This window comes from Dasypus novemcinctus, chromosome 24, assembly GCF_030445035.2.
Source record: "Dasypus novemcinctus isolate mDasNov1 chromosome 24, mDasNov1.1.hap2, whole genome shotgun sequence".
Taxonomy (NCBI): Eukaryota; Metazoa; Chordata; class Mammalia; order Cingulata; family Dasypodidae; genus Dasypus; species Dasypus novemcinctus.
The window spans coordinates 169,967-194,807 of NC_080696.1; the positions used below are offsets into that span (position 1 = coordinate 169,967).

A 24,841-nucleotide genomic window follows, 5' to 3' on the forward strand; every position below is an offset into this window, starting at 1 on the left:
AAAGCAGGGCTCCTGAGGTCTCTGAAGACATCCAGACACTTTAGTCAGGTCAGATAGTTCAGTAGTTTGGTGCCTTACCAATGTGCCCTACTTTGGAATTTATGCTCCCAACGTGATAGAGTTGGACTCAGTTGTGATTTCCCTATATATGACTCTTCTGTTCTTGAATTTGAACCTATAATTAGTATTAGAGTTGGTAGGTGTACATCCAAGAGACTTAAATCTTTGGGCTGTCCTTGTGCCAGCTGGGCTCTGAATCTCAATGGAGTTGCAACACTTACTCTCCAGTTCATTGGTCCCACCTAGGACAACTAACAAGAGGTGAGAATGGACAATTTCCATACCAAAGAACCAAGAAAGTTTACAGCTGCAAACAAGAGATTTCCATTCATCAGTCCTAATGGATCACAGCCCTCTCTTAATTTGAAGTGGAATGGGCATCACCATCCCAGAATCCTCAGGATTGGGAATGAACTATGGACTAAAGTGGATTTTTTGGTTTTCTACGTAGACCTATTGTGATCCTAGCAGTGGAAGAAATTATATCATTGATGTGGAGGCAGTGGAGGTTCTGAGGGATGGGAGAGGGAAAACAGGTGTAATAAAGGTGCATTTTTGGAACTTGGGAATTGTCCTGAATGACATTAGTAGTGACAGAGCAAGCTCGTATATATCTTGCCATAACCTACATAATTGTGTGGTGGAGAGTGTAAATAAACTGGAATGTAAACTTTAATTCATGCTCATTGGCAATGCTACAAATTGTGTTCCTCAATTGCAATGGATGTACTACATTAATGAAGGACTTGTTAATGTGGGAAGATGTGGGATGTGTGGGGATTAGGGCATATGGGAATTGCCTATATTTTTTTATGTTATGTTAATGTAATCAAAATATCTTTAAAAAATAAGTGCAATATGGTGGCATTTTGGGGACATTGGAATTGTCCTAAATGATGTTGCAGTGATGGTTACAGGCCATTATATATCTGTGATAACTTAAAAAATGCATGGGAAAAAGTTTAAACTATAATCCACACTTAGTGACAATGCTCCAATATGTGTTCATCAATTGCAACAAATGTACCACACTAATGAAGGATGCTGTTAATATGGGAAATTGTGGGAGGGGAGGGAGTGGAGCATATGGGAATCTCCTACATATTTTTTAAGGTTTATTTTTAATTTTATTTCTCTCCCCTTTCCCCACCCCAGTTGTCTGCTCTCTGTGTCCATTTGCTGTGTGTTCTATGTCTGCTTGTATTCTTGTCAGTGGCACCAGGAATCTATGTCTCTTTTTGTTGCATCATCTTGCTGTGTCAGCTGCATGTGTGCCGTGCCACTCCTGGGCAGGCTGCACTTTTTTTCATGTGGCATGGCTCTCCTTACAGGGTGCACTCCTTGTGCATGAGGCTTCCCTTCACATGGGACACCCCTGCATGGCACAGCACTCCTTATGCACATCAGCACTGTGTGCCACCCAGCTCACCACATGGGTCAGTTTGAACCCTGGGCCTCCCATGTGGTAGGTGGACATTCTATATGTTCAGCCAAATACGCTTCCCTCTCTTACATTTTTTATGTAACATTTATATGATCTAAGTATCTTTTAAAAAATTCAAAATTTAAAAATTTAAAAAATATATTATCATGAAACATATGCTGAAATATGCATGCTTGGAATACATCTGGCAGTAAATATTACATACGTTGGGAGGTAATGTTTGGGAAGTAGGTTTGAAGCAGGCAAGTTAAGCAATCAATAGACAGATCTGGAACCTGGCAGAAAAACCACCACGATTGAACATGTGGAAATTGGTACTACCAAGATGGCTGCTGGAGAAACTTGCAAGAATCCCATTCTGAATGAGATTTCCTCTGAAGTCAGAATCCCTGGATATTCTCCAGGGGCCTTATAATAGGTCCCTCCTGGGGGATTCATGGGGGAGTCAATCAAAACAGCAAACAGCTGGGACAACCCCCTGTCATTAGCAGAAGGGTGTGATAATGTTTCTAAATGCAAGTGCAAAGGCCAACTGACCCTCTCTTGCCTTTTGACCCCTGTTCCTGAATTCTGCCCACTGTTCTAGCCTTCTTCACCCCTCACCTGGATCAATACACTAGTAAACCTGAGGATTTATAATCTGTAATGGGGAATTGTAGTCTGTCAACCCTCTTTATCACTCTTCAGCCCCTTCCTCTTTACTTGGGCCCCATGATCTGTTCTTTTCTCCCATTTCTCTTCTGACCATTCACCAATAAGTTACTGGCCTAACTAACCCAGTTTGCTCTTGAAATTAATTTCTTATTGCTTAGCCAAGGACATAGAGAAAATCTGACAGCAGGTTCAATGGAAAGGAGATTTCCTTGAATAGGTTTGCTCTTCATGGGTGTAACTAACAAACTCTATGAAGAGGAAGTTTTGACAACAGTGTGAGGATCTGAATACTGAAATGAGAGGTGACATTCCATGTAGTACCTAGGTGATGTAACCCTTAAGATACTAGAAGCTGGGATACAGGAAGAAAAAAATGAATCTCTAGCTGTGTCTTTCAGTGGTCATATAGATTTGTCATTTTACTTCACCTCTCTGAATGTTGATGTAGGACATTTGTTAAAGGAGTAAATTAGCCTTTATCAGGTGTGTTACTGAGAAGATTAATTTTTCAATAAAATATGTAATTCTCCAAACATGTTGAATATAATCATTTTCTTCCTGGAATTGAGGTATGAATGATTAAGTTAATCTTGGTTTTGATCAACCTCATAATAATTATATATTTTTTTCTTTTTTCTTTTATTTTAATAATATAAATTCTTAATTTTCTTATCTTATTTCCAAATATATGTGGGTGGGATGTAGAACTCAGTGTTGAGTGGGTTGCATTATACATATGGAAGAATAAAGGTGTTTTAGGACAAATGTATCCAGAAGGTCAGGTTTATGGTAGAGCAGGGAGGGAGAATCCAGAAATCAGAAATGCATGTGAGAGAACCAATGCTATCTCAAAAAAACAGTAATATTTATAATGAGAGATTCCAATCTGCTTCCTGGTGAGGTCCCAATTCCAGATGTGATTTTGGTAAGGGATACCTATGTTTTGGAATCAGCAATGAATTAAAAGTCTCCAATGAACCAGAGAGCATGTTTTGCAATTCTCTTGAGGCTCAGGGCCTAGCTGGCACATGTACAGTCCAGAGATTCAAGTCTCCTGAGCATACCCCAGCACCTACCACAGGTTCAGTAAGTGACAGAAGAGGCATGTGTAGAGAGGCCCCATCTGAGCCCAACTCCATCACATTCAAGAGCACAAATTCCAAAGTAGGGCCCACTGACAAGGCACTGAACATGATCTGTCATGACTGTAGAACCTGGGTGTCTCTGTGGCTCTCAGGAGCACCACTATTTGGGGTTCTATCTACTTTGGCTTTCTCTGAGATCCTGCTGAGATGTGCGTAAGTGTGATCCCTCTGATGACCTTCTGACTCATTTCAAAGTCCCTTAACCATATAAACTCATTTGTCTTCACCATTTCCCTCTTTTAATCAAGTCTTTTTCTACTTGCATCACTAGCTGGTGTTTGGTACTAATCACTTGGCATCAGGGAGGCCCATCCCTGGGAGTCATGTCCCATGTAGGGGGAAGGTAATGCATTTACATGCTGAGCTTGGCCTCAGCAAAGTTGTAACACCTGCTCTCAGGTTCACTGGACTTACCCAGGTCAGCTAACAGAGAGATGAGAATGGTCAACCAGCACACCAGGGAACTGAGAGTGTCTACAACTATAAGCAGGAGAATCCCTTCCAACAACCATGTGGGATCTAAGCACCCTCTTGATTTAGAGATGGAGTGGACATCTCCATCCCAGGGTCCTCAAGATGGAGGAATAAAATATGGATTAGAATGTACTTACTGGTATTCTACTACAGAATTGTGACTCTATCAATGAAAGAAACTATCATTGATGTGGTGACAGTGGCTATGGGAGTTGGTAAGGGCAGGGAAGGGGAAGAAGAGGTGTGATAAGGGGGCATTTTCAGGACTTGGGGTTGTCCTGAATGATATTGCAAGGACAGATGCAGTACATTATATATCCTATGATAACCCACTTTAATGTACTGGGAGAGAGTGTAAACTACAATTAAACTCTAACCCTTGCTGTGTAGCAGTGTTCCAAAGTATATTCATCAAATGCAATGACTGTGTCACACTGATAAAAAAGGTTGTTGATGTTGGTGGAATGGGGGTAGAGGGGAGTGGGAGTATTTTGGAACCTCTTATATTTTTACTATAACATTTTATGTGATCTAAGTAACTTTTTTTGTCTTTATTTTTTTAATAATACATCCAAAAAATATGAGGTCCCCATATACCCCCCACCCCCCTCACCCCTTACCTCCCCCCCATAACAATCTTCTCCATCATCATGAGACATTCATTGCACTTGGTGAATACATCTCTGAGCACTGCTGAACCTCAGGGTCAATGGTCACATCATAGCCCACACTCTACCACGTTTCAGCCAGTGGGCCAAGGGAGAACATACAATGTCTGGTAACTGTCCCTGCAGCCTCACCCAGGACAACTCCAAGTCCCAAAAATGCCTCCATATCTCATCTCTTCTTCCCATTCCCTAACCCCAGCAGCCACCATGGCCACTTTCTCCACACCAATGCCACATTTTCTTCGATTACTAATCACAATAGTTCATGAATAGATTATCAGTAAGTCCACTCAAATCCATACTCTATTCCTCCATCCTGTGGACCTTGGAATGGTTGTGTTCACTCCACATCTATATCAAGAGGGGGCTTAGAATCCACACGGATGCTGGATGCAATCCTCCTGCTTTCAGTTGTAGGCACTCTTGACTCCATGGTGTGTTGGTTGACCTTCTTAAACTCCCATGTTAGCTGAATGGGGTAAGTCCAATAAACCAGAGTGTATATGAGCTGAAGCCTGTTGAGACTCAGGGCCTGGCTATCACATGCTCAGTCCAGAGATTCAGGTCCCCTGGGTATATATTAAACCCCAGCACCAACTACAGTTCCAGTAAAAGTAACAGGAGAAGCTTGTGAACAAAGATCACATCTGAGTCCAGCTCCATCACACAGATACACAAACTCCAAAGTAGGGCCAACTGACATGGCACTGAACTCCATCTGCCATGACTGTAGATCCTGTGGGTCTCTGTAGCCCTCAGAGGAACCAGTACCCAGGGTTGTATCTACTTTATTTGTCTCTGGGACTCTGCTGAGGTGTGCATAAGGGTAACTCCTTTGATAATCTCCTGGCTCTTCTTGGAGACTCATAGCCATATAAACTCATTTGTCCTTTCCATTTTCCCCTTGATTCAGCTCAAAAAGCATTTTTAACTCCTGGTATTATATGTAGATTGAGATATACTGCTGGTCCGAGTTGACCCTTTTATTCAAGGTCATTTTCTAGTTACATCATCAGCTGGTACTTGGTAGTAATCCCTCAGCACCAGGGAGGCTCAACCCTGGGAGTCATGTCCTACACTGGAGGGAAGGCAATGCATTTATATGCTGAGTTTGGCTTCGAGACTGGCATCATTTGAGCAACATGGAGGCTCTCAGGAGGTAACTCTTAGGCACCCTGCAACTCTAGGCCTTGTTCTTATTTCAGGTGTTCAGGCTCACAAGCATAGCCATTATTATCAAGGGCTCATTGTTGGACCTTCATTCTTTTATGGTCTTTGCCATTGCACTTTGGGGATTTTTGCTCTTCCTTGAGGGACTGTGATAGAGCTTCCCTGGCTAGGAACACAGCACTCCCTCAGTTGTTGTTTTCAATTATATCCATTATGAAAATATCCAATCATTTTTATGTACCCTGGATATATGCCCTGTAGAACTCCATGCCAACCATGTGTCCCCTGTCAATAACATCCCACAGCAGAATTCTTCCACTGCTATTGTTGAACCTCTCTGTGATTCAAAACTTCCTGAAAAGTGAAGCCCAATATATTGCCAGGTTCCATTAATAGAAAAATGGAATATAGCAATTAGTTTAAAGGTTAGATATAGATATATATTAATTTAGAAAAATTAAGGTAAAAATAAATTGGGGTATCAACAATTTAAAAACTGCAAAAGCTTTGTTTTTGATGTTTTGCCTTCCATCACTGAAATGTGTTGCCCTGTATGCAAATTGGCAAGGCAACTACTTCTGTCTTTTCCTCAGTGTCTACGTCCTATCTTTTTCTTATCTTTTTTCTAATTATTAAACTTATCTTCACAAGAGTTTTAGATCACAGTAATTCATATATACAATATACAGTACTCCCACATATCGAACATAAAACCTTTTCCCTTCCACAGCAATAATGTTTTTACATATTCATAGTATATTTACTGAAACTGATGTACAGATATTGAGACAAGAGCTTTCAAACAAGGTAACTTTGTGTTTATATTGTGGTTTATATTTTAGACTAAACAATTTTCTAAAGTTTTAGTTATCTTATGTTTTACATTATGATTTACATTTTAGCCTATCAGCCCCTATATATTTTTGGTGTAATCTAATATGTCTTATATCCATCCTTGCGTACTCTTATGGAACACTTCTATTGCCCACACAGTTACACTGGTTCCATCTAATCAATACCTCTTTCCGCCTCCCCTTAGGGCCCACAGTGACAGTCAATCTTCATTGCTTGAAGAGCCATGTTCAGAGATACTTGCAACAGTGTTGAGGGCTTGACATGCAAAACTGCCCTAATGCCCTGGGAGCTACCATTTATCTTGAGAGATAAAATTCCCTCTATGTGGGTATACCTTCACTTTCATTATATGGGTTTCTACCCAATGATATAACCCACTTTGGCAAAATGAGCATCCACATATTCCCTAGAAGCTTGTCCTGTGTCAGATTATCCCCTTTAAGCATGTTAAACAGGTAACATGCCTTATTATATTTTTGAAAAAGTTTTCTCAGCATTATACTCTCAACCAAATACCTGACAATCTCCTATGTTCGTATGTTGCCCCACCCTCCCCCTAATTTCTTGGGCAATATTTTACCCATCCTCCCATCTCTAGCTCCCCTAAAGCCCACAAAGCCCCACCCATATGCCCCCATTATATCCCTTTCTTGTGCAAATTCTTACCTCCAGGTTATCATAGATATCAGCCATGTAGATGTCAGCTTACGTCCTTCCTATACCCCCCAATTTCCTGTAAGCCTATCTTCCAGTCTCTAGCTCTCTGAGGCAGCTTGGTTTACTTATTTCATATCATTAGGTCATGTAGCATTTGTCCTTCAATTCCTGGCTTGCTTCACTCAGCATAAGGTTCTCAAGATTCATCCAAGTTATCACATGTGTTTGTAGTGTATTCATTCTTAAAGCCGAGTATTATTCCATTGTATGTATATATCACATTTTATTTATCCATTCATCTGTTGATGGGCATTTGGGTTGATTCCAACTTTTGGCAATAGTGAACAGTGCTGCTATGGACATTGGTGTGCATATATCGGTTTGTGTCCTTGTTTTCAGTTCTACTGGGTATATACCCAACAGTGAAATTGCTGGGTCATATGACAAGTCAATTGCTAGGTTTTTGAGAAACTGCCAAACTGCCCTCCAAAATGGCTGGACCCTTCTGCATTCCCACCAGCAGCGGATGAGTGTTCCCATTCCTCCACATCCTCTCCAGCATTTGTTGTCTTCTGTTTTTTTCATAACTGCCAATATTATGGGAGTAAGATGATATCTCATTGTAGTTTTGATTTGCATTTCCCTGATACTAGATATTTGGGGCATTTTTTCATGTGCTTTTTAGCCATTTGTATTTCTTCTTTGGAGAAGTGTCTGTTTATATCTTTTTCCCTTTTTTTAAAATGGGTTGTTTATCTTTTTATTTTCAAGATAGTGTTCTTTATATATGCAGGTTATAAGTCTCCTATCCAATATATGGTTTCCAAATATTTTCTCCCATTGTGTAGGCTCTCTTTTCACTTTCTTGACAAACTCTTTTGAGGTTCAGAAGGCTTTAATTTTGAGGAAGTCCCATTTATCTATTTGTTCTTTTGCTGCTCATGCTTTTGGTGTGAAGTTTATGAAGCCATTTCCTATTACAAGGTCTTGTATATGCTTCCCTACACTGCTTTCCAAAGCCTTTATGGTCTTGGCTCTTATATTTAGGTCTTTGATCCATCTTGAGTTGTTTTTTGTATAAGATGTGAGTTGGTAATCCTCTTTCATTGTTTTACATATGGATATCTGGTTCTCCAGGCACCATTTATTGAGTAGGCCATTCTCTCTCAGTTGAGAGGGTTTGCTGGCTTTATCAAACATTATATGACTATATATATGAGGGTCTATATCAGAACTCTCAATTCAGTTCCATTGGTCTGTGTGTCTCTCCTTGTGTCAATACCATGCTTTTTTTCACTACGGTACTTTGTTGTATGTTTTGAAGTCAGGTGGTGTGATTCTTCCAATTTTGTTTTTCTTTTTCAATATGTCTTTGGCTATTCAGGATGTCTTTCCTTTCCAAATAAATTTCATAGCTAGTTTTTCCAGTTCCTTAAAGAATGCTGTGTTGATTTTTATTGGGATTGCATTGAAAGTGTAGATCAGTTTTGGTAGGATTGACATCTTAGTAATATTTATTCTTCCTTTCCATGAACAGGGAATATTCTTCCATTTATTTAGGTCTTCTTTGATTTCTTTGAACAGTTTTGTACAGTTCTCTGTGTATAAGTTTTTCCATCTTTAGTTAAATTTATTCCTCTGTATTTGTTTTTTTTATTGACTGTTGTAAATGGTATTTGTTTCTTAATTTCCTCCTGAGCTTGCTCATTATTGGTGTACAGAAATGCTACTGATTTTTGCGCATTGATCTTATAACCTGTGACTTTACTAAACTCATTTATGAGTTCTAGAAGCTTTGTTGTAGACCTCTCAGGGTTTTCTATGTATAGGATCATGTCATCTGCAAATAATGAAATTTTGACTTCTTCCTTATCAATTTGAATGCCTTTTATATCTGGTTCTTGCCTCAGTGCTCAAGCAAGTACTTCTAAGACAATATTAAATAGAAGAGGTGAGAGTGGGCATCCTTGTCTTGTTCCTGAGTTTAGAGGGAAGAATTTTAGGATTTCACCATTGTAAACGATGTTAGAGTGGGTTTTTCATATATACTCTTTATCATGTTCAGAAAATTTCCTTGTATTCCAATTTTTTGCAGTGTTTTTATCAAGAAAGGGTGCTGACTTTTGTCAAATGCTTTTTCTGCATCTGTAGTTATAATGTGATTTTTTTCTTTCAATCTATTTATATGGTGTATGACATTGTTTGATTTTCTTACATTGAACCATCCTTTCATACCCGGAATGAATCCCACTTGGTCATGATGTATAATTTGTTTAATGTGTTGTTGAATACAGTTAGCAAGTATTTTGTTGAGGATTTTTGCACCAAGGTTCCTTAGAGAAATTGGTCTGCTATTTTCCTTTCTTGTGGTGTCTTTGTTTGGCTTTGGTACTAGGGTAATGTTGGCATCATAGAATGAGTTAAGTAATGTTCCTTCTGTTTCCATTTTTTTGGAATAGTTTCAGCAGGATTGGTGTTAGTTCTTTCTGGAATGTTTTGTAGATTTCACCTGTGAAGCTGTCTGGCCCTGGGCTCTTCTTAGGTGGGGGGTTTTAAATGACTCATTCTATCTCTTTACTTGTGATTGGTTTGTTGAGATCATCAATTTCTTCTTTCCTCAATATAGGCTGCTTATGTGTTTCTAGGAATTTGTCCATTTCCTCTGAATTGTCATTTTTGTTGGAATATAGTTTCTCAAAGTATCCTCCTAAGATAGTCTTTATTTCTGTGGGGCCAGTGGTGATATCTCCTTTCTCATTTCTTATTTTCTGTATTTGCCTCTTCTCTCTTTTTTTCTTTGTTAGTCTAGCTAAGGGTATGTGAATTTTATTGATCTTCTCAAAGAGCCAGCTCTTGGTTTTGTTTATCTTTTCAAGTGTTTCTTATTTTCTATTTCATTTACTTCTGCTCTTATATTTGTTCTTTCTTTCTTTCTTCTTCCTGTGGTGTTACTTTGTTGTTGTTGTTTTACTAATTCCTCCAAATGTGCAGTTACTTCTTCAATTTTTGCTCTTTCTTCTTTTTTGATGTATGAATTTATGGCCATAAATTTCCCTCTCAGTACTGCTTTGGCTGTATCCCTTAAGTTTTGGTATGTTGTGTTATCATTTTCATTTGTTTCAAGGTAGTTATTAATTTCTTTTGGGATTTCCTCTTTGACCCACTGTTTTTCTAAGAGTGTGCTGTTTAATTTCCATATCTTGCCATCATGGCAGATGGAGTTCAGTGCTATGTCAGTTGGCCCTTCTTTGGAGTTTGTGTTTCTGTGTGATGGAGCGGGACTCAGATGTGATCTTTTTTCACAAGCATCTCCTGTTACTTTTACCAGAAGTGTAGTTGGTGCTGGGGTTTAATATATACCCAGGGGATCTGAATCTGTGGAATGACCATATTATAGCCAGGCACTGAACCTCAACAGACTTCAGCTCCTACACTCTGATTTATTGGACTTATACCACTCAGCTAAAATGGCATTGAAGAAGGTCAACCATCACACCATGGAGCCAAGGGTGCCTACAACTGAAAGCAGGAGGATCACATCTAGCATCCATGTATAATCTAAGCCCCCTCTTGATGTAGATTTGGGGAGGACAAAATCATTCCAAGGTCCACAGGATGGAGGAATAGAGTATGGATTAGAGTGGACTTACTGATATTCTATTCATGAACTACTGTGATTAATAATTGAAGAAAATGTGGCATTGGTGTGGAGAAAGTGGCCATGGTGGCTGTTGGGGGTGGGGAATGGGAAGAAGAGAAGAGATGTGGAGGCATTTTCGGGACTTGGAGTTGTCCTGGATGAGGCTGCAGGGACAGTTACTAGACATTTTATGTCCTCCCATGGCCCACGGGGTGGAATGTGGGAGAATGTGGGCTATGATGTGGACCATTGACCATGAGGTGCAATGGTGCTCAGAAATGTATTCACAAAATGCAATGAATGTCTCATGATGATAGAGGAGATTGTTGCTATGGGGGGAGGCGTGGGGGGAGGGTAGTAAGGGGTATATGGGGACCTCATTTTTTATATGTAATATTTAAAAAATAAATAAAGACAAAAATAGGACCTCTGCTGGACCTCAGGGTGCGGTGGATTCAGGGATGGGAAGTCTGTGACACTGTAGACTCAAGGTGTGTGAGTCTCTGGGGCATGGACCTCCAGGGTTTAGGGGACACAGACCTGGGAACCTTGCATCCAGATAACAGGGGTACTGGGAGCACCACAGCACAACACAGCCTTCAGGGATTCTCACAGCTGGGTGCCAGCCCTAGGGGGAGTGGTCCCACCTGCAACCTCTGACCTCCATGTCAGAAACCCAAAATTCCACCTCTCACAAGAATCTCTTCTGTCACTGTCTCACCAAATCAACATCCAGACACCTCCTGCCCTGCAAGCCCCTGAAACAGCCCACTGGGAGTGCTGCTGCACTACAAAGATTTCAGGCACTGCTGAGGATGGGCCACCATTCCTAGGGGGAGGGGTTTTGCCTACAACTTCTGATTTCCATGTCAGAAACCAAAAGTTCCACCTGTTACAAGAATCTCCTCTGTCACTGTCTCACCAAATCAACTTCCAGACACCTCCCGCCCTGCAGGCCCCTGAAACAGCCTGCTCAGGGCTTGGGAACTCCCCAGGACAGCAAAACCTTCAGGAATCACCACCACTGGGCCACCAGCCCCAGGGGAAAGGGTCCTGCCCATGACCCCAATCTCCGTGAAAGAGACCCAAAATTCTACCTCTTGCAATAATCTCCTCTGTCACCATCCCTCTAAGTCAACATCCAGACACCTCCTGTCCTACAAGCACCCAAAACAGCCCAGTCCAGCAGGGCTCCAACTCTACTCAGCTGCTTCTTTGCAGGAGAGATTATGAGGTGCACTCACTCAGATGCCTTCTTGCCCCCTAATCTAAGTATCTTTATAAAAAGCTGCTACAAACAAAAGAGTAAAACTGGCATTATATTTTCAAAAAAAAGTCTCTGACATCATGGGCTAATTAATACATGCAATTCATGGATTTTCATCTTTTTATCTATAATATGAAGTAATCATATCTTTATTAGCCAAAGAAGGCAAGATCTCCAACATCTTGACCCTGGGAAAGGAGAGTCCTTCCTTATTTCTCTTGAGCATACCTTATGTTCCAATTTGGGCAGGGGATATTCCTAGGTGAAAATTTTGGCATTCATGATGGGGGACTTAGAAAATTGTGGTCAAGACTTGAATCTTAAGACTTCTTTCTCAAGATTTAAACAGACACTTCTCCAAAGAAGAAATACAAATGGCTAAAAAGCACATGAAAAAATGCTCCAAATCTCTAGCTATCAGGGAAATGCAAATCAAAACTACAATGAGATACCATCTTACTCCCATAAGATTGGCAGCCATGAAAAAAACAGTAGAATACAAATGCTGGAGAGGATGTGAAGAAAGGGGAACACTCATCCATTGCTGGTGGGAATGCAGAAGGATCCAACCATTCTGGAGGACAGTTTGGCGGTTTCTCAAAAAATTACCCATAGATTTGCCATATGACCCAGCAATACCACTGCTGGGTATATACCCATCAGATCTGAAAACAAGGACACAAACTGATATATGAACACCAATGTTCATAGCAGCATTGTTCACTATTGCCAAAAGTTGGAATCAATCCAAATATCCATCAACAGATGAGTGGATCAATAAAATGTGGTATTTACACACAATGGAATACTACTCAGCTGTAAGAACCAATACACTACAATCGCACGTGATAACATGGATGAACCTTGAGAATCTTATGTTGAGTGAAGCAACCCAGGCATTGAAGGACAAATACTATATGACCTCAATGATATGAAATAAGTTAACTGCCTCAGAGAGCTAGAGTCTTGGAAAGTGGCTTACAGGAAATCGGGGGGTGGAGGGAGGATGTGAGTTAATGTCTGCAGGGGTGGAATCTGTGATGAGCTGGCGGTAAGTATGAGCACAAAGAAGGGACAAAATGGGGGCAAGGGGTTACCTTCGGGTGGGGTTTTCTGGGTTTGAGGGGGGCTGGGGATGGGAAGAGGGGTAATATGGTCCAAGAAATAGGTGGGAGGGAGGGGCAACATACGAACATGGGAGAGTGTCAGAAGTTCATTGAGAACTAAATGTTTGAGTAAAACGTATCAAAGTATAAGTAGGAGGGTTACCTGGTTAGGACGCTCAGGGGGTGTGGTCTGATGCGGGACGGACTCCGGAGGGAATAGCTGAAGGCTCATTTTGCCAAGGTGGGTTCTACCATTGGGTGGGGTGGACCCATATCCTGGGGAAGACTAATGCCATCAAATAGGGAGAACTGTATCTCTCGTGAAAAAGGACGGCTCCCAGGGCATTAGATTGGCAGGCGTTGTGGGCCCTAAGGGGAGGGGAAAATGGATGTGCAATGGATGGAACAAAGGTAAATAAGGGGGTAAAAGAGGAGTTATGTGAGAGTACATGAGGATGAATATAAAACAGCTAATATTACACCAAAAACATATAGGGGACGACAGACTAATAATGAAAACCATAAGACAAAACATAGGATAACTAAAAAATTTAGAAAACTGTACAACCTAAAGTATGGACCACATAGTAAGCACAAATGTCACCTTGTTTGAAAACTATAGTTTCAGAATCTGTACATCAGTTTCAGGAATATGATATGAATAAGTTAAAAGATTATCGCTGTGGAAGGGAAAAGGTTTTATGGTGGATCTGGGGAAATACTGTATATTGTATATATGAATTTTGGTGATCTAAGACTCTTCTGAAGCTGACATTATGTTGGGATTCACTTTACGGGAAGTTTTGGATTACAGAGTGGTTCAACAATGGCAGCAGAGGAATACTGATATGGGATGTTATTGACAGGATATATATGGTTGACAGGGAGTTATACAGGGCATATGCCTAGGGTATATGGTAATGTCTATATATACTCATAATGGAAACAATTAAAAACAACAGCTGGGGGGGTACTGGGCTCCTGGCCGGGGGGTCACTGTTGTGGGCCCTGGGAGAGCAGCGGCAATCCTCCAGGTGCAACGGCAAGAACCAGGAAGGAAGGAGGGCCCAACAGTGGGCTCTTGATACTAATGGCTACACTTTTGAGCCTATACACCTGCAATAAGAACAAGGCCTAGAGTAGCATTGTGCCTGGGGGTTTCCTCCTGACAGCCTTCATGTTACTCAAATGTGGCCACTCTCACAGCCAAACTCAGCGTGTAGATGTGATGCATTCCCCCCAGCGTGGGACATGACACCCGGGGATGAGCCTCCCTGGCACCGAGGGATCACTACCACATACCAGCTGAAGAAGCAACTAGAAAATGACCTAGAATTAAAGATTCAATGCGGAACAGTAGAATATACCTGTCTACATATAATAACATGACTTTGGGAAGTGGTTTGACCTAATGTAAGGGGGAAATGGAAAGGAGAAATGAGATTATAAGGCTGTGAGTCTCTAAAAAAGAGACTGGAGGTTGTCAGAAGGAATACCCCTATGTACAACTGAACAGAGTCTAAGAGACAGATAAGGTAGATACAACCCCAGGTATTGGTTCTTTTGAGGGATAAAGAGACCCACAGGTTCTATGGTCATGGCAGAAGGGGTTCACTGCCATGACAGATGGCCCTTCTTTGGAGCTGGTGTTTCTGCGTGATGGAATTGGACTCAGAGGGGATCTCTTTTCACAAGACTTGCATGCTACTTTATTGGAATTGTAGTTGGTGCTGGGTTTAAGATATATGTAGGGGATTTGAATCTCTGGACTGATAATATGACACCCAGGCCCCGAGCCTCAACAGACTTCAGCTCCTACACTTTGATTTATTGGACTTACTCCACTCAGCTAACATGGAGTTGAAGAAGGTCAACCACCACAACATGGAGCCTAGAGTGTCTACAACTAGAAGCGGGAGGAGTGCATCCAGTACCCATGTGGAATCTAAGCCCTCACTTGACATAGGTGTGCAATGGACACAACCAATCCAATGTCCACAGAGAAAATGTGGAATGGGTGTGGGAACAGTAGCCATGGGGGCTGCTGGGTGTGGGGAACGGGAGGAAGAGATGAGATGTGGAGGCATTTTCGGGACATGGAGTTGTCCTGGATAGTGCTTCACGGACAATTACAGGACACTGTAGATCCCCCCAGGGCCCACTGGATGGAACGTGAGAGAGTCTGGGCTATGATGTGGACCATTGACTATGGGGTGCAGTGATGCTCAGAGATGAACTTACCAGGTGCAATGGATGTGTCATGATGATGGGAGAGAGTGTTGCTGTGGGGGGAGTGGGGGGCGGGGGCGGTGGGGTTGAATGGGACCTCATATTTTTTTTAATGTAATTTTAAAAAAATAATAAATAATTAAAAAAAAAAGACTTCTTTCTCCATTTTCAGCTTTGTTTTCCTTCTGCTTATCTGGTTGCAAGTGAAAATCCAGAGGAAGATAGATGCCTGCTAAGGTTTTTGCAATGCAATCACATGTGAGTAGGTAATTCTTTTTTGTACCTCTGTTGCCAGCATATGGGAAGATTTCTCCTATTCGTGTGACTATTCCAAATGTATTCAGGAGTTATTCAAGGATCTTAAGCTTGTATATGACTCTTTATTAATTATGGTAAGTTAGGTATGGATCTATGAGTAATCTTCTAAGGTAATTACAAGAGTTGATTAAAGCTACTGTTAAGGCTGTGTATTCTCTGAGAAGATTACAGAAGTTTTCTTTTTCTCACACATCCATGGCCTCATTGAATAAATAATGAAGTCATGAATCATGTTAGTGCTTGAGATTGGCCTTACCATATGATGAATAGTGGTGACAGAGGTGAGTAAGAAGAGATGTTTACAGTTAGAAGGGATGCTGAATTTTCAGCTGTGCATTCAGTCAATCCAACATTACAGATACTGGGGTGTAAGGATAGATATATTTGTCAGAAGCACATGAGAAGTTTTGTAAATTAAATGAAATTAGAAATAATGTATTTGTTTCCTCCAATTTTAGTTTTCTTAAAATTTGATGGAATATATTTGTACATTTTAAAATAACTTCAAAAAAAGATTTATTGAATCCCCCTCATTGTTTGCACTCACTGTCTGCTCTCTCTGTCTTTTCATTGCATCCTCATCTTCTATTTAAAAGGAACAAGGAACTGAACCTAGGACCTCCCATGTGGGAGGGAGACAACCAATGAATTGAGCCACCTCTTCTCCTGCTGGTTGTGTCTCTCACTGTGTTTCCTATTTGTGTCTCTTCATTGCAGCATCTTGTTGCATCAGATTGCCATGCCAGGTCCTCATATATTTGTCTCTTCATTGCATCATCTTGTGTCAGCAAACTCTGCCAGCCCATAATGACAGCTTGCCCTATTGCTCATCTTCTTTAGGGGGACAACAGGAACCAAACACAGGGCCTCCCATGTTGTAGGCAGGAACCCAACTATTTGAGACACATACACTTTCCTTGAAATAATTTTTCAAAAACTACAGTTCTCCTTACCACTCTTGCTCAAATTTCCCAACTTCAAGTTTCTAAATTAAATTTATTCAAATATTATAAATGGGTGCCGTGTATAGAATTATTTTTTTCTTCATTGTGGCTGAGGTTTCAGAAGCTGTATAATAGAATACAATTTATGTCTCAGTGAAAAATTTTAAAGATTAGTAAAGGCCAGAGGCAATGAACAGGATTGTTTTAACCTTAGACAGACGACATGAAGATAAAAGTGAGACAATAAAACTGGTCTTTGTACACCCCAGAAAAAGTTGAGATTGGGGGGTCTCCTACCACAGGAATGGTCAGTCTAAGTCCATGTATCAGTACAACTCTCTCAAGTGTCCCAGGTTCGTGACACTAAACCATCTGTATTTATATATTACAGTGAATACCTGAGCTTTGTAACACTGAGGAAATCAGGACTTACTGATTTGAAACCTATTTAGTTTTGCAGAATTCTGGTTATGTTTTCAAGCATCCCTGCCATTTTAATGGATAATAGCCCTGTGAATTGAATTTAGATAGAAAGCAATTGATACATTAACTTGCATTTGCCAAAATGCATAACAAATTCTTAAATGATTTTATAAATGAGAGGTAAGTGAGCTCATCTATATAGGGGAGTAACCTAACCATACCCATTTTTTAAAAAATTATACATATAATCAATATTGCTTGCCTTATAATATCTGTAAATTTACTTAAAATTGTTGACAAATATTGATTGTCATTAATGCTCAAAGGAAAACTGAATAATTAGCAGAAAGAGGCCTAATTACAAATTTATTGGGATATTTCCAGGTGTATATCACACCCTATGTCATGTGATTTTCTTTTACAATGGGGTGTTGTGGGTTCAGAGTGTGTATGTGCCTGTGAGTACATCTGAAAGGCAAATGGAAGGTTAGCATTGATAATGTTGTTTCTGGAACCCCAACACCTTTTGTGTTTTATATACAGTTTCTGCTTCTTTAGTGCTGTTATTTTGTACATCTCACTCAAGACATTGGTAAGGGTAGACCTGTATGAACACAAATTTCTGTGATTTTTTTAGGAGTTAGTGACCTTGAAGGATGTGGCTGTAGACTTCACCCAGGAAGAGTGGGACCTGTTAGACACAACCCAGAGAAAGCTATTCAGAGAAGTGATGCTGGAGAATATCAGTAACCTGGTCTCAGTAGGTGAGACTCTCAAAATATATTTACCACCCATATCTATCTTTTTTCTATCTAACATCTATCTAATCTACCTATATATTCATCATAAATCATCTTTCATTTTTTAATTCAGATATCTAAATCAGCTTCTCTGAATTGTATAACCTTTCTTACATTATATTTTTAAATTTTATAATTTTGATACATTTATATTGTGCTAACTATTCCTAAATGAATTTGCTTCCTAATTTTTTATTTACATCTAGTTCACCCCAACAGAATCTAATCTTCTTGACAAAAATTTAATGTCTTTTTTGAAATTCAACTTCCAGCAATCAGGGCTGTGCTGATATAAGTATTCTCCTCCAAGTCCTATGCTGAGGCTTCAGAACACAGTACTAGAAACATTGCATATATCCTTTTCCATATACAATTTAGATCATTTTTTGGGGAATTTATGTTAATTGGATTATTTTTTAACATAATATTCAATTGCTTTGAAAACATAGACTTCACACCATTTAGAATATAGACAATTCCACAGTCTCTTTTTACTAGTACATGGGTAACAACAAACAGTGGTCCTCATTGAAATGGGCAAAAGGTCAAGAATTACAATTTCTATTGAAATATTGTCAGTGATCTAAGTTCAAGTTATTGTTGCATTGCTGACCTTCAGTGCTTACCCTATTCTTTGGTAACTTGTGATGTACATCATGATCATGCCCTGTTACTGTCATAACTCAAAATCCAGGTAACTTTTTTCCATACAAACAGGATATCAAGTCTGCAAAAGAGATGTGCTTTCCCAGTTGGAACAGGAAGAAGTGTCGAGAGAAGGAGTAGTTGTTCCTCAATACCAGAATCCAGGTGAGCTGTGAAGACTTCTACGTTAGAAGAGGGGTCTCATGATAAAGTATGTGCTTGCATATTTTAACTTCAGGATTCCTTAAGTGTGTAATGATTTCTTCAGTTTTCTTTGTATGAGTTATGATTTCTAAAATGTACCTCAAGATATGGGGACATTTTAGTGACATGTGTTTGTTCCATACATCTCTCAAGCTTTATTGGGTTTCATTGGCATTGAGAAAGGAATATTCATTTGTTTTTGTGATTAACTATCACATAATAATCCTTTTCTGGTTCCTATTCTTGGAAGATTTTTTCTTCTTTTTTACCTCACTGACATCCCAGCTTTTTTCTCACATTCCATGTCTCAAAATCCTTTCTGACTGTGATGTCCTACAATTATCTTATGTATGACTTTGATATTCTTCCCAGTTAATTGTGAATGTGGGAAACATACTGAAAGGGATATTTGGAACTTCTAAAATTTTTCTTCCCCTGATACTATTCTAACAATTTATTCTGCTTTTGCAATCACTACAGGGAGGAAATGTGCCTTTAAAACATGGGAAATGATAGAAATGGTATTCAGTAAACCTACCTGTAGGAAAGACTCTTCTAAAATCATGTCATTGGTAAGTTCAATTTTTAAAACCCTAGTGTTCTAAATAGATATCAAAGGATGGAATAAATTAGGAATTCAGTAAATCATGAAATTAAAATTAATGTTAGAATTATGTGCTAATCCAGCAAAAATTTGTGATAGTTTGAATTTTTGATAAAAACCTAAACGCATACTCTAACTTGAGTTCACATAAAAATCAAATTGCATAAGCAGGATTCATGAATGTAATCTTTAAAACATCATGAAGCTCAAAATTGATCAGATAACCCTGCAATTAGATTTTTATAATAGAGACAATCTATGTGTATGGATTAGAATACTTTTTATATGAAACCAACATGGCAGATATTTTAATTGGAGACTACCACTAGTGGATTAGTCTAGGTTTCATATATAGGGAAATGCAGGAATTCATTTAAATTGACAAAAGTTTTACAGTCTCTCATCTAATTCCCCACAGCACAGATCTCACACCCAGAAGAATTCCTTTAAATGTATTTCTTTGCAAGAAGATTCTTCTTTCACATCCATAGTGAATCAATATGCATTGATTCACTTAACAAAGAAATCCTATTTCAGGAAACCACCTCCAGCAGTCCTCAGTGACTATTCAAATTTTAAACAACATAAGCATTTTCACCATACAAGTAAATCATATGAATGCTACCAAAATGATAAAAATTGTATCCAATGCTCTGAACTCACGCAATACAATGTAACTCCCATTGGAGAGAAAACCCATGAATGTCATCTAGGTGGGAAAGCCTTCACTACATCCTCTTCCCTTAAACTGCATGAGCGATGTCACACTGGAGAAAAACAGCAAGAATGTGATCTTTGTGGGAAAGCCTTCATTCAATCTTCTTCCCTCAAAAAACATGAAAGAACTCACACTGGAGAGAAACCCCATGAATGTCTTCTATGTGGGAAAGCTTTCATTCAACGTAGCAATCTTCAACAACATGAGAGAACTCATACTGGAGAGAAACCCCATGAATGTCATCTTTGTGGAAAAGGCTTCATTCAACTATCTAACCTGAAACAACATGAAAGAACTCACACTGGAGAGAAACCCCATAAATGTCATCTTTGTGGGAAAGCCTTCATTCAATCATCTTCCCTCAAACAACATGAAAGAACTGACACTGGAGAGAAACCCCATAAATGTCATCTTTGTGGGAAAGCCTTCACTCAACTATCTAACCTGAAACAACATGAAAGAACTCACACTGGAGAGAAACCCCATAAATGTCATCTTTGTGGAAAAGCCTTCATTCAATCATCTTACCTCAAAGATCATGAAAGAACTCACACTGGAGAGAAACCCCATAAATGTCATCTTTGTGGAAAAGCCTTCATTCGACTTTCTCGCCTAAAACAACATGAAATAACTCACACTGGAGAGAAACCACATGAATGTCATCTTTGTGGGAAAGCCTTCATTCAATCATCTTACCTCAAACAACATGAAAGAACTCACACTGGAGAGAAACCCCATAAATGTCATCTTTGTGGGAAAGCCTTCATTCAATCATCTTCCCTCAAACAACATGAAAGAACTCACACTGGAGAGAAACCCCATAAATGTCATCTTTGTGGGAAAGCCTTCATTCAATCATCTTCCCTCAAACAACATGAAAGAACTCACACTGGAGAGAAACCCCATAAATGTCATCTTTGTGGGAAAGCCTTCACTCAACTATCTAACCTGAAACAACATGAAAGAACTCACACTGGAGAGAAACCCCATAAATGTCATCTTTGTGGGAAAGCCTTCATTCGACATTCTCGCCTAAAACAACATGAAATAACTCACACTGGAGAGAAACCACATGAATGTCATCTTTGTGGGAAAGCCTTCATTCAATCATCTTACCTCAAAGATCATGAAAGAACTCACACTGGAGAGAAACCCCATAAATGTCATCTTTGTGGAAAAGCCTTCATTCGACTTTCTCGCCTAAAACAACATGAAATAACTCACACTGGAGAGAAACCACATGAATGTCATCTTTGTGGGAAAGCCTTCATTCGACTTTCTCGCCTAAAACAACATGAAAAAAATCACACTGGAGAGAAACCACATGAATGTCATCTTTGTGGGAAAGCCTTCATTCAATCATCTTCCCTCAAACAACATGAAAGAACTCACACTGGAGAGAAACCCCATAAATGTCATCTTTGTGGGAAAGCCTTCATTCAATCATCTTACCTCAAACAACATGAAAGAACTCACACTGGAGAGAAACCCCATAAATGTCATCTTTGTGGGAAAGCCTTCATTCAATCACATTCCCTCAAACAACATGAAAGAACTCACACTGGAGAGAAACCTCATAAATGCCATCTTTGTGGGAAAGCCTTCATTCGATCATCTTCCCTCAAACAACATGAAAGAACTCACACTGGAGAGAAACCCCATAAATGTCATCTTTGTGGGAAAGCCTTCACTCAACTATCTAACCTAAAACGACATGAAAGAACATCACACTGGAGAGAAACCCCATAAATGTCTTCTATGTGGAAAAGCTTTTAGTCAATGTAGCTCTCTTCAACAACATGAGAAAACACACTAGAGAGAAACCCCATGAATGTCATCTTTGTGGGAAAGCCTTCATTCAACTATCCACCCTAAAATAACATGAAAGAACTCACACTGGAGAGAAACCCCATGAGTGTCATCTATGTGGGAAAGCTTTCAGTCAACATTACGCTCTTCAACAACATGAGAGAACTCACACTGGAGAGTAACCTCATGGATGTCGTCTTTGTGGGAAAACATACAGTCAGTATACTAGTCTTCAAAAACATTTGAGAATTCACACTGGAGAGAAACCCTATGAATGCTATCTATGTGGGAAAACTTTCACTTTTAGCTCTGCCCTCAGGAAACATTAATTATTCTAACCTTGGACAACAGGAGATTACTTAAACTGGAGAGAATCCCTATGAATGCCAAAAATTTGAGAAAGCCATCAGTCAATATTCTTTAAATGTAAAAACTCACAGTATAATAGTTTTGGGTATGAAAGAGACTTCAGCCACATATTTAACCTTTAAACATACCAAAGGACTCACATAGTGAATAAACGGTGTTTTTAATCTGTTCAGTAGTTCCTGTAGTCATTCGTACTACTTCAATAGCTTGCATGTATACTTTAAGCCCCTGAATCCTGACCATTTTTTACTTATTATCATTTATATATATGTGTATTGAGTGTAATAAAGGTTTATTTATCACTACCTTTTTTACATTTGCATTTACGCACTTGTAGGAAGCAAGATACAGAGTTACATAACAAACAATACAATACAATAATACTGGCATTTACAATTACCCAAATGGTTACCTGTACTGCAGATCATTGTTTCTTTAGGCTGTTTTTGAAGTACTATCTAGTGTATTTTCATTTCAGCCTGAAAAACTCCCATTAGCATTGCTTGTGAGGCAGGTCAAGTAGTGATGAATTCCCTCAGCTTTTGTTTTACAGAGAATGTCCTAATTTCTCCCTCATTTTTCTCTCACCGCTCCCCTCCACCCTGCTCTTTTTCCTGTCTGTGTCCCTTTGTTGTGTGATCTTCTCTATTTCTCTTTTTTGGTTTTTGCTTCTCATTTTCTCCTCTAGGATGCACTGGGATTTGGTCCTGGTAACCTCTGATGTGGAGAGAGTTTCCCTGTCACTTGTGCCACCTCAGTTCCTGGTTTCTATTGTCTCACCTTGACTCTCCCCTTCATTTCTCTTTTTTGTTGCATCATTATCTTGCTGCATGGCTCACTGTGTGGGCACTTGCTCACCACATGGGCACTGGCTTACCACATGGGTTGCCACATAGGCACTGGCTCACTATGCAGGCACTGGCTTACTGTGCAGGAACTAGGTCAATGCATTGGTTGCCACACAGACACTGACACCGTGTGGGTCACTGCCTTGCCACATGGGCCTGGCTCACCACATGGGCATGCCTTTATCAGGAGGCCCCAAGGATCAAACCTGGGTCATCCCATTTGTTAGATGGAAGCCCAATCACTTGAGCCACATCTGCTTCCCTCGCCCTCATTTTTGAAAGAGCAACTCGCTGTATAAATTTTTGTCAGGCATTTGTTTTCCTTCAGAACTTTTAGTATTTCAACCCTCTGCCCTCTTGTCTCCACTGAGTTCTGGTGAGAAATCAATCACTTCTCAATCTAATTGGGACTCCTTGTATGTAAAAATGTTGCTTTTCTCTTGCAGCTTTCAGAACTCTGATTGTCCTTTGTGTTTGGTAGTGTAATCAATATATGATGGAGTATATTTTTTCATGGTTATCCCATTTGGTGGTCACCAAGCTTCTTGGATTTACATATTCACACCTTCTTAAAAGTTTTTGGAACTGGTGTTTATGTGTGATGAATCTGGACTCAGATGGGATCTTCCTTCATAAGACTTTCATGCTAATGTGCTGGAGGTGCAGTTAATGTTGGGGTTTAAGATATATTTAGGGGATTTGAATCTCTGGACTGACAATGTGATAGCCAGGTCCTGAGCCTCAACAGACTCCAGCACCTACAATATGATTTATTGGACTTACCACACTCAGCTAAGATGGAGCTGAAGAAGGACAACCACCACACCATGGAGCCTAGAGTGATTACAACTGAAAGTGGGAGGATTGCATCCAACATCCATGTGGAATCTGAGCCTCCTCTTGACATAGAGGTGCAATGGACACAACCAATCCAATGTCCACATAGAAGAGGTGGCATTGGATTGGGAAAAGTGGACATGGTGGCTGATGGGTATGGGGAAAGGCAGGAAGAGATGAGAGGTGGAGGCGTCTTTGGGACATGGAGCTGCCCTGGATGGTGCTTCAGAGGCAATCACCGGACATTGTAAATCCTCACAGGGCCCACTGGATGGAATGGAGGAGAGTATGGGCCATGATGTGGACCATTGACTATGAGGTGCAGAGGTGCCCAAAGATGTACTTACCAAATCCAATGGATGTGTCATGATGATGGGAACGAGTGTTGCTGGGGGGGGGGGGGGAGAGGTGGGGTGGGGGGGTGGGGTTGAATGGGACCTCACATATATATTTTAAATGTAATATTATTACAAAATCAATAAAAAAATTTAAAAAAAAGTTTGTGAATGTTTCTGTTATTTTTTAAATATCCTTCTGGCCCTTTTTATCTTCTCCATCTGGCAGAGCCAGATATATTGGTATGCAATAGGCGTTTTAGGCTATTTTCACTTTCAATATTTCTTTTCTCTTTGTCCTCCTCAGCCTAACTCACATCAAATGTTTTTATTCAAGACCACTGCCAACTCCAATCTACTCTTGAAAGCCTCCTGAAAATTTCTCATTACCATTTATTTTGGTATTCAACTCTGGTACTATTGTTTTGCTACTTTTACTTAAATTGTTTACATTTTTCTCTTTACTTAAACTTTTATATTGCTCATTTTTTGTTTTTCTGATATACTTTAGTTCTTTACCTGGACTTTCATTCACCCGCTTTAGAGTTTTTAAGACCTCTCTTTCAAATACTTTGTTCATTATGTCCACATTCTCATCTTCTTCATTAGAACTTTCTG

The 24,841-nt window shown here is 39.8% G+C and overlaps 1 protein-coding gene across 1 annotated transcript; it reads left to right on the top strand.

The window, feature by feature from the left end:
- Window positions 1-15,545: 15,545 nt before the first annotated feature.
- Window positions 15,546-21,774, top strand: LOC139437572 (zinc finger protein 420-like). Its single transcript, XM_071211840.1, has 5 exons — window positions 15,546-15,627; window positions 17,692-17,818; window positions 18,572-18,664; window positions 19,184-19,275; window positions 19,726-21,774. Exons 1-5 carry the CDS (start codon window positions 15,595-15,597, stop codon window positions 21,772-21,774), a joined length of 2,394 nt encoding a protein of 797 aa, XP_071067941.1. The 5' UTR covers window positions 15,546-15,594.
- Window positions 21,775-24,841: the final 3,067 nt, after the last annotated feature.